Raw genomic sequence first — 13369 nt, 5'->3', positions numbered from 1 at the left:
GGTGCGCAGCTGCCCAATGGACCAATCTATCGGCTCTCTGTTCTAGAGAACGATGAAATTAAGAGGCAGATTCAGGAGCTGTTGCAGGAAGGTCATATCCGTCCGAGTTCATTGCCCTGTGGGAGCCTGATCGTGTTGGTATAGAAGAAGGATCGGACTTGGAGACTCTGTATTGACTATCAGGCGCTGAACAAGATCATTGTTTGTAATAGGTACCCGATCTCATGGATTAATGACCTCTTGGACCAACTGAAGGGGGAAAAATATTTCAGCAAGATCAATTTGAAGTCAGTGTATCACCAAGTACTAATCAAACCCTCCGATGTCTGGAAGACTGCCTTCAAAGCCAAGGAAGGCCTTTCCGAATGGTTGGTTATGCCTTTTGGGTTGACGAATGCTCCTGCAACCTTCATGAGGCTAATGGATGACATCTTGTGGCCATTCACCAACTCATTTGTAGTGGTATACTTGGATGACATCCTGATCTTTAGCCATATTTGGGAAGAGCACCTCCACCACATCCAACAGGTTCTCCAAACACTGCGGCAACACAAGTTATGTGCCAATTTGGAGAAATTAACTTTTGGCATGACCCAAGTTCAGTATCTGGGATACATTATTGATGAACATGGGGCGCATGTGGATCTGTCCAAGATCTAAGTCATTCGAGATTGGCCATTTCCAACCACTCTGACAGAGCTCCATAGCTTTCTGGGTCTTGCCAACTTCTACCACAGGTTCATGTTGGGATTTTCTCATATCACATGGCCCTTGAGTGAAGTCACCAAGGGAGGAGTGAAAGCAAAATTATTTTGGTCTGAATCTCAACATAAGGCATTCACAGAGTTGAAACATCGCCTCTACTCGGCACCAATGCTCGCATTGTCAGACTTGTAAAAACCATTTGAGGTCGAGACAAATCCCTTTGACTATGCTATTGGCACAGTCCTTACTCAACACAGGCATCTAGTGGCATATCACAATGAGACACTTTCAGACACAGTCTGAAAGTATCCCACTTATGACAAAGAGATGTATTCCATTATGCAGGCTCACCGACAATGGAAGCATTACATTTTGGGGAAGGAAACGGTCATCCACACAGACCATCGGCCCCTGCAGTTCACATACCCAAGGGAAATTGCAAAATGATCGCCATCAAAAGTGGTCCACATACCTGCAACAGTTCCATTTGAATATCAAGTATAAGAAGGGAAACACTAATAATGTTGTAGATTGCCTCAGCCGACCACCAATCATGGCGTTAACCACCGTACTCAACTCTTGTGGGCATGAGACTTTTGATTGGCCACTTCTCTACAAAAACGACCCAGAATTTGGCCACACATACCAGACACTCTTGGAGGCTCAGCATGTTCCATATTTTCACCTCCAGGATGCCCTGTTATGCCACCTAGGTCACCTTTGTGTTCCTTCAAGCGAGCATGCTAAGATGATTTTGGAAGCACACTACAGTCATTTTGTTGGGCATTTCGGGGTCGAGAAGATGGTGGCAGTACTGCAGAAGTATTTCTATTGGCCGAATCTTCAACAAGATGTCGGGAAGTACATCAAATCATGCACTTCCTACACCATTGCCAAACTGACCATCAAGAAGCAAGGCCTTTATACCCCACTGCCTACCCCTAGTCGACCTTGGGAATCCATCTCCATGGATTACATGTCGGGCCTTCCTTCTACTAAGCATGGAAATGACTTTGTTTTTGTGGTCGTCGACAGGTTCTTGAAGATGGCCATTATGGCGGCCTGCAAGAAGAATATCACAGCAGAAGCCACTGCTAAACTCTTCTTTGAACAAGTGTGGGTACACTTTGGGATCCCATAGTCTATCATCTCAGATCGGGACAGCAGGTTCCTCAGTACATTTTGGTCCAGTCTCTGGTCGATGCTGGACACCAAACTCACTAAGTCCACAACCTTCCATCCCCAAACTGATGGTCAGACAGAGGTTGTCAACAGGATGATCGTACACATTCTGCGCATGTACAACTCAAAGCATCCACACACATGGGATGAGAGCCTCCCCTATGTTCAACACAGCTATAATCGGGCTCTCCACAGCTTCATTGGCCATATCCCTTTTCAGGGGGGCTTGGGATTCTAGCCATGATGTCCCATTGATGTGGCCATGCCATTTGCAGCTACTCAGGAAGATTCGACTCATGTCTAGTTCGAAACAGATAAGGAAAACAACTTCATTGAGCACATCCAACATATTTTCCAACAATTCCACGACATTCTGGAGAAATCAAATGCTAAGTACAAGCAGCAACAAGATCAACATCGGGTGCCACACAAGTTTCAGGTGGGCGACAAAGTCTGGTTGCATTTGCAAAAGGAACGCCTTACTAGAGCCTATCGGAAACTCAAACCACTCCGATGTGGTCCTTACACCATTACCAAGGCTGTGGGAGACAATGCATTTGAGATTAGCATTCCCCCATTCATTGGCCTGTACCTAGTGTTCAATATGGACCGCCTTCGGCCATACATTCCACCATTACTAGACACATTCGACATTCTAGAATAGCTCACACCCATAGAGTTAAATCCAAATTGCATGGAACAAGCTACAACTGATTGGATCATGGACACACAAATCAAGCACACTCACTAGCAAAAGATCCAAATGTATCGAGTTTTCAAAGTAGGTCAACTCCTTCACCAGGGCAAGTGGCTCACCAAAGACCAAGTTCAGCAGAAGTTTCCTCATCTCATGGAGGAACTCAACGCAATGGGGACCATTGCTTCCTGTTGGGGGGGGGGATGATCCAGGTGGATATTGGTGGCCACCCACCAATTCCACTTGGACCCCCACCATTGTTTCTTTCATTTTTCTAGTTTCCTTAATTGTAGCACAATTTACTATTTTTAGTAGTTTTTCGGGTCCTAAACTTCCAGAGCCATTTTAAGGCCCTAAACGAAGTTTTTTTGGAAAAATGGGAGCAACAAAGTTCCATGGATTGATGTTTCTCTTCCCAAAGTTGTATTCCTCGGATAGATCTTTATAACGAGGTATTGTGCGCATCAAACGGAGATCATATGCCAAAGTTACAACCTCGTGAAGTTGATGTACCAACTTACACAAAACGGGGTCCATAGTTTGGCACTTCATCTCCTAGGGTTAGGTTTTTGGATGTTTAGGGTTTTCCATTGTTTCTCAACAATAAATATGCCTTCGAGCCTCATTGTAAGACAGTTCAGAGGCATGTAGCCGCCACATCTCTTCTCAGAGATAAGCTACAATCGCCCTAGCCAGTTTATTTCCATTTCTGTTTGTAAGCATATTTCAGTATTTTACAGTAATGAAATGAAGTATTGTTTCTGCTGCATCTTTGTATGTATGGTTATATCTATAATTTTTTGCGTTCCTATTTAAATCCGGATCAATAAAAGACCTCTTTGATATGGTGATCTAGGTGGAAGTACAAGCAATGGTGCAACTACAAGAACCTTTGTGGAACTATGATGACGATCTCAGTGAAGCAACAATAATGATGATGATGATCTCTACAATAAAAAGAGGATTGATGTCTTGGTCTTGGAGTGGCCTAGTAGGTCAAGGGTCAAGTTCTTGGTATTCATCTGAATCTCTATAAGAAGAATTGTGCACTGGTTTTCCTCTCCAAAAGGGAGTGGTTTTGGCCCTGGAAGAATGTCAACATCTTGTGTTCTTGTCTCCTTGTTTTGGTAGCAGTTTGATGAAGCAAAAACACACACTAATAATAAGAAGAAGATCAAGCTAAGATAAATTGTAAAAGCACTTCAAAAATTGTTATCATGCTAAGCAGAATCACTCTAACTCTAACTACCCTAGATTCTTCAATAGGGTTCAACCTCTTCTCATTTATTGATCTCTCCATTAAATATGGGAGGTTTTATTTTCCTCAACTCCTCTTGCATATTTTCCCTATCAGTGCCTCTCTTTGTCTTCCTAACTGGTGAGACACTAAGGCTACTGCTATATTCAGAAGTAGAGTAAGCCCTTTCATTGGTCCTCCTTGTTGAGTAATGGTTCTAATGAGAAACACTCTCGGAATGTCTGAACTTCTGTCGCCTCTCTCCTTAAACCCAACATTGTGTTCATATGCTAGCATGGACTCATATTGTTGGCCCAATTCTCTTTTAATGTTTTTTAAACTCTACAAAATTTGGTTATTAATCTGCTTCTACTCCTTCATCAGCTTCTCATTATCAGCTTTATAGTTGAGCACTTCTAATTTGAGACTCTCCGTGGTTTCTCCCAAATCTCTACCCTTAGGTTGGTCCACTCCATGACCATTAGATTTGGTTTCAGCATCACTCATGCTTATGTTTGCAACCCTGACCACTTCCTCTTCACTGGAAGGCCCTTGGGAATTTTTTGGACGCCTATCTGGGATTATGCAAATTTTTCATTGTTAATTACATGTAGATTTTCCTATGAGTTTTTCCCCAAAATTCTTAGTGAATTCCAAAATTTGGGTTTACCGAGATGTTCTTCTCGTCAACGTCTTTCTATTGAATACTTAGTTGTGTTATTTTGATACCCGAGATGAAAGATATGCCCACTAAAAATTTGCATCCTGTTAAGGCATTTTTACATCTTGAAGACTTTTATTGCTTTTCTTCTGAATTTTCCAAAATTCCTAGCTTCAAATTAAAATTATGGGAAAATGACCACAATCTGTTCAAAATCACCTTTCTTTCAACTAGTCACATGTTGAATTCTTACCTACAAGCTTAAAATTATGGCCTTTTGAAGTTTAGCTTGTTTTCTCAATTTCTCTATAGCTAAAATACAGTTTCTGCTTACTCCCATGAAGCCTATAATTGTACTCCTTTCAACTGGTAACTACCGTACATGCATACAAACTCCTTTTCTTGCTTCCTCATATTTTCTCTACTCTGCTCAAGTTTTCCTCGGTTCCTTATTGGAAACAAACTAGATTCCTAACCTCTTTCTCCATGTGCCAACATGCTTTCTTTTTTGCCATAAGCCCCCAAAAGTCCATATTTGTATTTTTTTTTAACTATATAAACGTCTATATATTAAAGTATTATTATTATTATTTTATTTATATATAATGTATATATATGAGTTTTATTATTATATGTCCATGGGGTCTTGGATAGATGGCAATCAGGTGATCTATTAAGGCACTCATTGATGTGAAGTCACTGGTTCAATTCCCCAACCGATCGGGGTGATATATTGGACATGTTGAAGATGTAGTCTTGCCAAGCTTATATATATATATATAAACTATTTAAATAAAATAAATTTAAAACATATTAGCCAAAACAAAACCCACTATCTATGCTTTTTCGTGGTTTCGCCATTTCCACGCAACCATCATACATTATAAATATATATAATATTTTAATGTGTGTGTTGTGGGGCATACCATGCCATCCTTTGTGGCTATATATACCCCAAACACCATATATAATAATTTCTTTCTTTCTTTCTTTCTTTATATATCACATACATATTTAAAAGTTACAACAGACCCCATGACGCCCAACCATATACTCTGTGCATATATATATATATATATATATGGTGTTTGGGGTATATATAGCCACAAAGGATGGCATGGTATGCCCCACAACACATACATTAAAAAAAATATATATATATATATATATATATATATATATATATATTTTTAATGTATGTGTTGTGGGGCATACCATGCCATCCTTTGTGGCTATATATACCCCAAACACCATATATAATAATTTCTTTCTTTCTTTCTTTCTTTATATATCACATAGATATTTAAAAGTTACAACAGGCCCCATGACGCCCAACCATATACTCTGTGCATATATATATATATATATATATATATATATATATATATATATATATATATATATATATATATATATATATATATAGATATAACGTTTAAACTAAAGTTTAATAAACCTGACCCCAGAAACCACGTGGCTACCTCATCAACGATGGGGATGAGCAGATTGGATGGTTGAGATGTTGTTAGAGCATAGACTTTCCCAATGACTAGCGCAAAGATGCACCTCGACAAATCTGATGATCCAGAATGCCTCCATCCAATGGTTGACATTGTCATTGGATCTTAACTTGCTGGCCCATTAACAGGCTCCCTTGTGATACGATGGGCCTGGTTTTGTCACCCCGTCCATGTTCCGACTCTTGCGCTGACCAAGCAATCGATGTGGCCTATGGCCCCACCTCCAAATTAACCCTTATACGTCCACCTTCGTGGCTTTATCTATGGTGACTTCGTGGCCCGAGATTTCCCCTTCCTCTGCGGTTGATGGCTCAGGCTTCATCAGCGCCTTTGTGGCCTTGTGGCTTGATTACACCCATTGAATCCCATCGTCTTGGCCCCTAACAATTTTTCCACCTTGTAAAACATATGTAAACATTTCATGTGCATAAAATACCACCTATGATATATATGTTTGTGTGTTAACTTACCCCACACATAATATATAAATATATGGGTAGCATACTTAACCAAAATTATATATATATATATAGATATATATTGTTGTGCCTTTACAATCCAACATTTCACATGGTTCTCATTAGTCAAATCCGCCCTTCCTCCACCCCCACACACACATACACACACATATATATACATAACTTTATTAAATAAAACAAATAAAATATGTTTCCAAAGAATGGGGTCGTATGACGAATTTTTGACCCACATTATTTTTTTTTATTAATGGGATTTCAAAAATATGTCCAAATCAATTTTTAAAATAAAAATAAAAAACCCCTTTTACATGGAGGTGATGCCTTGCACATGGATTTAGCCCTTTGAGGTTAAAATTAATCAATTTTCCACAAATTAATCATGTAATTAAATCAACTAACCATAATTGTGCTCTTCTTGGCACCATTAATCTGATTCTAGAGTGAAATTACATCATTTTGGTCATTAGGGCTTTTGTCAAACAATTAATAGGAAAAATTTTACTCTTTAATTCTGACTCGAATTTGGTCCAATCAAGCACAGAAAATCATTAATTCTAACCTAACCTATTACTCCCCTTCACTGTGCCATAATATTCCTATGGTATCTACTTTCGAATTTATAAAGATTTCAATCCTTTCCACCATGGTCACATTTGTCAAACAATTAATAACCAACCTCTAATTTTTTCAATCTACCCCAAATTGGTCCAATTCAGACCCAGTGTTGAAACTGGGCTTTGATACCACCTTGTGATGTCCCCAACTCTCAGTTGTGCAACACCACCCAACCAACACTTTTTAATCCTAATCAAATTGAATGTCGAAGCTTATATACTTGAATCAACCATAATTTTTATCTTGTGCCTAGCTATTATAATTAATATGAATGCAACACTACATGCCATGAATGCATTATTTTCCACATTTGAGTTATAAGACATAATGAAACACCGGAAATACATGTACATTAACAAAAATATCTAGAACCATGAAACTAAGGTTTTAACATAAAAGCATTAATTAACACGTCATGTATATGTACAACCATCCATAAGAATTTAGGAGCTTATTTGGTAATGAAACACTGACTAGTTGCGAGCTCTCCATGTTCCACCCAACCATAGACCATGTGGTTCATAGTCTCAACCACATGTCACCCTCGAGCCGAGACAACAACACCAGGCAAAAGTTATCTAACCACAACAAAACCCTAGTCAAGGTACCAACCCTAGCAGCCTCAATCTGCAAGCGTAGCATGAGTCTCTTGTCAGTGCCCACCTTCTAGGGTGACTTACAATTGGTCAGAACAATCTCAGCTTGCAGCCCTAGGAGCTTTGCTATTGTTCGAGTGTCCAAGCACCAACAAAAAAAACCGAAATAACCCCACAGCCAATGCTAGAACCCAACCAACACTCTCTGGCTATCTTCGAACTGAGTTCCCAACCAGAACTTCATGGCCACCAAACCATAAACAGAGCCACCAAGCTCTGAGAGTCATCCGACTCCCAAAGCCACCACGACTCACATAAAATATGATGCATCCAATTCAGCACAGTTAATTGAATAACCACGCCTCAACCAATTCCAGAGTCCACCCCAAGACTCCCTGACTAATCAATAACTAATTGAATGATTAATTGATTGAATAATATCAAAAATAAACTACACTTCTTTATGTATGAATGACCCTAACTTGTCATGTGGCACCCTCTAGAGCCCATGTGGGCCCTAGGGTGCATCTTTCACCAAAAGACAACTAGCTATTGCTTTGTCCAATATTTACTTCTCGGCTCATCTAGGCACGCAACCAAAATCGCCATACCAACATTTGGGTACGGTGGCCCTGAAACATATCTAGATAACTACATGGGCACACAGGCCATATAATAAAATATCTAGCTCACCAGCCTAATAATAAAAATACATAGATTTACCACATCAAAACAGTGATTTCAAAAAGGGAGATGTATTATAGTTTTTTCTATCCTTATAAAATTAATTTTATTTTTAATTCATGAATCCCTTCATAGCCATGGAAATGAAAAAAATGAAAATGGAGAAAATGTTCCTAGCCATGGAAATGAAAGAAATTAAAATGGAGAAAATGTTTTGATGTTACAGAGCTGCCTGCTTTTAAAAAGATGATATTAAAATGGAGGCTCTTTGCCAAAACGAAGAATTAAAAAGATAATCGAGATGGACCATAACATAGATGGATGAAAAAGAAATTGCGGGAAAGATTTATTTAGTTATATGAAGCAGCAATAAGCCATGCTAGACATTGTGGACAACGTCACTAAATCACAGGTCTCTCACCCCTTTCCTCTGGTGACATTATTCTCAAAGCAAATACAACATAATATCTCATCCCTTCCCATGGATGACTGATTTATTGTGAAAGCCGAAGAAACTAAGTGTGAATACTAAATGAAGCGATCACAATCTTAACACACTGGTAACTTTGATCAAATGAGAGGAGGCTCTGAAATAAAAGAACACAGCCCCAGCCCCGGCCTCGGCCCCGGCCCATCTGCACGTATGCTCACAAAAAGTTGACAGCAGTGGTTTTGAAAACAGAACGTGATCACAAATATTAAAAGAGATTGAGATGTACATCCCAAAAGCACGATCGAATGTCAGATATCCATAATGCTATGCCTGAACCCAATAGTCCACAACACATACAATCTTCCCCTGTATTCAACACAAAACATTTATATATTTATTGGAGTTTTGTGACATGAAAATGAAAACTGTACGTCTGAATTGAAAGTCAAGATTACCTAGCTCCATGGAGATGCTCCGCTGATATGAGGAGACTAGTGCAGAGGAGGCGGAGGAGGAGATTTGTAGTAGTAGCTGGTTGGAGGTGGAGATTCCATGGGAGGTGGTGGAGACTTGTAGTAATACACCGGAGGAGGTGGGAATTCTGTGGGGGGTGGTGGAGATTTGTAGTAGTACACAGGATGAGGTGGAGATTTTGCTGGTGGTGGAGGAGATTTGTAGTGGTATAGAGGAGGAGATGGTGATGGTGGTGGAGGGGACTTGTAATAATACGGTGGAGGTGGTGATGGGAATGGAAGTGGAGGGGACTTGTAATAGTATGGAGGAGATATTTTTATAGATGGTGGTGGAGATTTGTAATAGTAAGGAGGAGGAGGTGAGGGTGATGGTGGTGGTGGGGATTTGTAGTAGTATGGAGGGGATGATGGTGTAGGAGGTGGAGGTGATTTGTAGTGATATGCAGGAGGTGCAGATTTTATAGGTGGCGGGGGTGACTTGTATTTATATGGAGATGGAGGGTATGATGAGGGAGGAGGAGGGGATTTGTACTCATATGGGGGTGGACGGTATGACCAGGGAGGGGGTGGAGATTTGTACTCATATGGAGGGGGAGGAGATTTGTACTCATATGGAGGTGGAGGGTATGACAAGGGAGGGGGAGGCGACTTGTAGTAATATGGGGGTTTCACTAGAATTGGTGGTGGAGGCGACTTGTATTCATATGGAGGGGGAGGGTGTGGTGAAGGACGTGGAGGGGATTTGTACTCATATGGAGGTGGTGACTTGTAGTAGTACGGAGGAGGGTGAGATGGGGATGGTGGTGGTGGCGATGTGTAGTAATACATTGGAGGAGGCGGGGGTGACTTGTACTCATATGGAGGTGGAGGATATGGTGAGGGAGGAGGAGGGGATTTGTACTCATATGGAGGTGGTGGGTATGACAATGGAGGGGAAGGCGACTTGTAGTAATATGGGGGTTTCATTATAATTGGTGGTGGAGGCGACTTGTATTCATATGAAGGGGGAGGGTGTGGTGAAGAAGGTGGAGGGGATTTGTACTCATATAGAGGTGGTGGTGGCGATTTGTAGTAGTAAGCTGGTGGAGGTGGTGAAGGGTACTCATATAGAGGAGGTGGGTGTGGCACTGGAGGTGGAGGGGATTTGTAGTAGTATGGGGACTTCTGAGTAGCGGGAGGTGGTGGGGATTTGTAATAGTATACTGGTGGTGGTGACTTGTATTCGTAGGGAGGATGTGCAATGGGAGATGGGGGTGGAGGAGATTTGTAGTAGTATGGGGACTTCTCAGGAGCTGGAGGTGGTGGGGATTTGTAGTAGTATGGGGACTTTTCAGGAGCCGGAGGTGGTGGGGATTTGTAATAGTATACTGGTGGTGGTGGGGATTTATAAGAGTATGATGGTGGGGGTGGTGACTTGTATTCGTATGGAGGAGATGGAAAGTGAGATGGAGGTGGAGGGGATTTGTAGTAGTCTGGGGACTTCTCAGGAGCGGGAGGTGGAGGGGATTTGTAGTAGTCTGGGGACTTCTCAGGAGCGGGAGGTGGTGGAGATTTGTAATAGTACACTGGTGGTGGTGGGGATTTGTAATAGTATGCTGGTGGTGGTGGTGACTTGTATTCGTATGGAGGAAATGCAAAGGGAGATGGAGGTGGTGGGGATTTGTAATAGTATACTGGTGGTGGTGACTTGTATTCGTATGGAGGAGGAGGAGACTTGTGGGGGTAAGGAGGAGGCAAGGGTGGAGATTTGTAATGATGAGTTGGTGGGTAAGGTGAAGGGATTTTGGAGCAGTGGGGATATGGCTTAGCCGAAGCGGCGGGGGCATAGGCAAAAGGTTTGGCAGAAAGGACGATCTCCTCTTCAGACTTGGATTTAAGCTTGAGCCAAGCTCCCGTCTTGCCACCGTGGAGATCTGTTGGAATCTCGCACTTTGAATGGGCGGATGGTTTGAACAGCTGTGCCTTGCAACTCTCAGCGCCTCCCCACTTTCCATAATCGTATCCTTCAACCAAAACTTTGAATTTTCCGTTAATTTTAGTGATTCCATATGCCTTTATCTCCTCGTGCCCGGCTTTGCATGTCACCATCACAGTGGCTCCTGAATCATAAGCATAATTGCACATTAATGGCATTTGACGAAATGTACAGACACATTCATCTCAAAATTTCGACGCTGCATTGTAAAACAAAATTCACATGAACGATATGCAAAATTTATACACGGACCAGCATCCATAATTCAAAACTACAAGGAGCACTATCAAAGTGGAACAGATCATCAAAATATGACAATATTATGCGATTCATAAATACAATGTTGATTCATTTTCTGTTTAAACAACAAAAATCATAAATACATTACCTTCCAGATGATGCTTGCCATGGGAATGCTCTGGATTGCTCCAATCCCAACAGTAATAGCAGTATACTTTTCCAACGACGACTAATTTTGGCTCTGGTTTCTCCGCTGGAGGGGGAGACTTATGATGATACGTTGGTGGAGGCGGTGAGGTATAATAATACGGAGGCGGTGGCGGAGACTTGTAATAATATGTATGAGGTGGCGGCGGTGGCGGAGACTTGTAATAATATGTATGAGGTGGAGGCGGTGGCGGAGACTTGTAATAGTATGTATGAGGTGGAGGCGGTGGCGGAGACTTGTAATAATATGTATGAGGTGGAGGAGGAGGCGACTTGTAATAATATGGTGAGGAAGGAGGCGGAGGCGATTTATAGTAGTACGGAGGAGGCGACAGTGGTGAGGGAGGAGGAGGAGATTTATAGTAATATGGCGGAGGAGGCAATGGAGAAGGCGGTGGAGGTGATTTGTACTCGTATGGCGAAGAGAGAGGCGGTGGCGATTTGTACTCGTATGGCGGAGAGGGAAGCGGTGGCGGTTTGTACTCATGTGGCGGAGTGGGAGATAGTGAGGGAGGGGGAGGTGATTTGTAGTAGGGAGATTCCTCCGCAGGCGGAAGCGGAGGCGGTGGCGGAGATTTGTATTCGTATTCCTGTGGTGGAGGATGATGGAATGGGGAGGGTGGCGGAGGAGATACGTACTCGTATGGCAGCGGAGGAGAAGAGAAGAGTGCTATTTTGTAGTGAAAAAGAGATGTAGCGGTAGTTTCATGGGCACTGACAGTCCTTGCGCCGCATAGCAGAAGAAGAACGAACCGGAGGAGGAGGAGGCGGCGACCATTAAGACCGCCGCTGCCTCCAGAGTCTTCCGCCTTCATTATCCCTCCTCCGTCTCCACCGAAGAAAGCTACTGACTCACTTAATTTGCCCCACTAGAGCTGCAAGCGAACATTAGATACATTCTGCATGCGCTATCGATCTATTATTTCTGCCGCTCTCCCAGGAGAAGGAGCGTATTGCGAAAGACTGAGATGCAGATTAGTGTTTTATAGTGCAATGTCTGCAAGAGCCCGGAAACACGTACCTGGAGCATGGTTAAAGTTGAAAATCGTATTTCGACATTACTTCACCACTTTCACTCCAAAAATAGAAATAGAAATAGAAATAGGTGGAGCATGGTTACAGTCTTACTTCACCAATTTACGGGTTACATTTCACGTGATTATGAAAATCAACTCTTCACGGGATCTTGTAAACACTAATCACGGGGTGGACCTGCGTATATTTTCATACTTTCTTATTCATTTAATACTTTATTCATTATTCAAAATCTTACATCACATCTCATCTACTTGGACGCACTCCCCGACGCCGGGAGTGCGTCAACAACGAGAATCTTTATCTTCTCTTCACCAACTAAAGTAGGTGTAGGGTGCACATTCCATCTATTCTATTTCCATTAAAGAGTGCACATTCTATCCATTTCAATTAAATATTTCACGATTAGGTGGTTTTCCTAAAAACCTCACCATCAATTTTCTCTCTCTTCTTTTTTTCGCGGGATTTTTTCATAAAAAGCACAAATTGTATTATCCACAATTAACATACAATCAACATTATAACGAAATTAGTGACAATCATATATCGTTCAAATTCATGAAGAAAATAAAATAAGGGGATACAAAATCACTCATTTATCATTCAAATTTATAAATAAAAGAATCTAAT

At 41.5% G+C, this 13369-nt stretch overlaps 1 protein-coding gene across 1 annotated transcript; it reads right to left on the bottom strand.

Moving 5' to 3' along the window:
- Window positions 1–8698: 8698 nt before the first annotated feature.
- Window positions 8699–12823, bottom strand: LOC149262779 (uncharacterized). The gene is made up of 3 exons (XM_089425191.1): window positions 11646–12823; window positions 9265–11381; window positions 8699–9175 (listed from the first exon to the last, which is right to left on the bottom strand). Exons 1-2 carry the CDS (start codon window positions 12517–12519, stop codon window positions 9301–9303), a joined length of 2955 nt encoding a protein of 984 aa, XP_089281317.1. The 5' UTR covers window positions 12520–12823; the 3' UTR covers window positions 8699–9175; window positions 9265–9300.
- Window positions 12824–13369: the final 546 nt, after the last annotated feature.

This window comes from Pinus tabuliformis, chromosome 6 (genome assembly GCF_031772625.1).
Source record: "Pinus tabuliformis cultivar Carrire ecotype Pingquan chromosome 6, CPIR1, whole genome shotgun sequence".
In the NCBI taxonomy this organism is placed as follows: Eukaryota; Viridiplantae; Streptophyta; class Pinopsida; order Pinales; family Pinaceae; genus Pinus; species Pinus tabuliformis.
Note: the sequence above shows the minus strand (reverse complement) of the source record. Positions and strands in the feature narration are given on the sequence as shown.

What these genes read in the sequence shown, in the direction of transcription:
- LOC149262779 (XM_089425191.1), bottom strand. Translation starts at nt 12,519, where the DNA reads ATGAAGGCGGAAGACTCTGGAGGCAGCGGCGGTCTTAATGGTCGCCGC. An exon ending in TGGCAAGCATCATCTGGAAG is followed by an intron (nt 11,382 to 11,645) that starts GTAATGTATTTA and finishes CTTATGATTCAG; the next exon opens with GAGCCACTGTGATGGTGACA.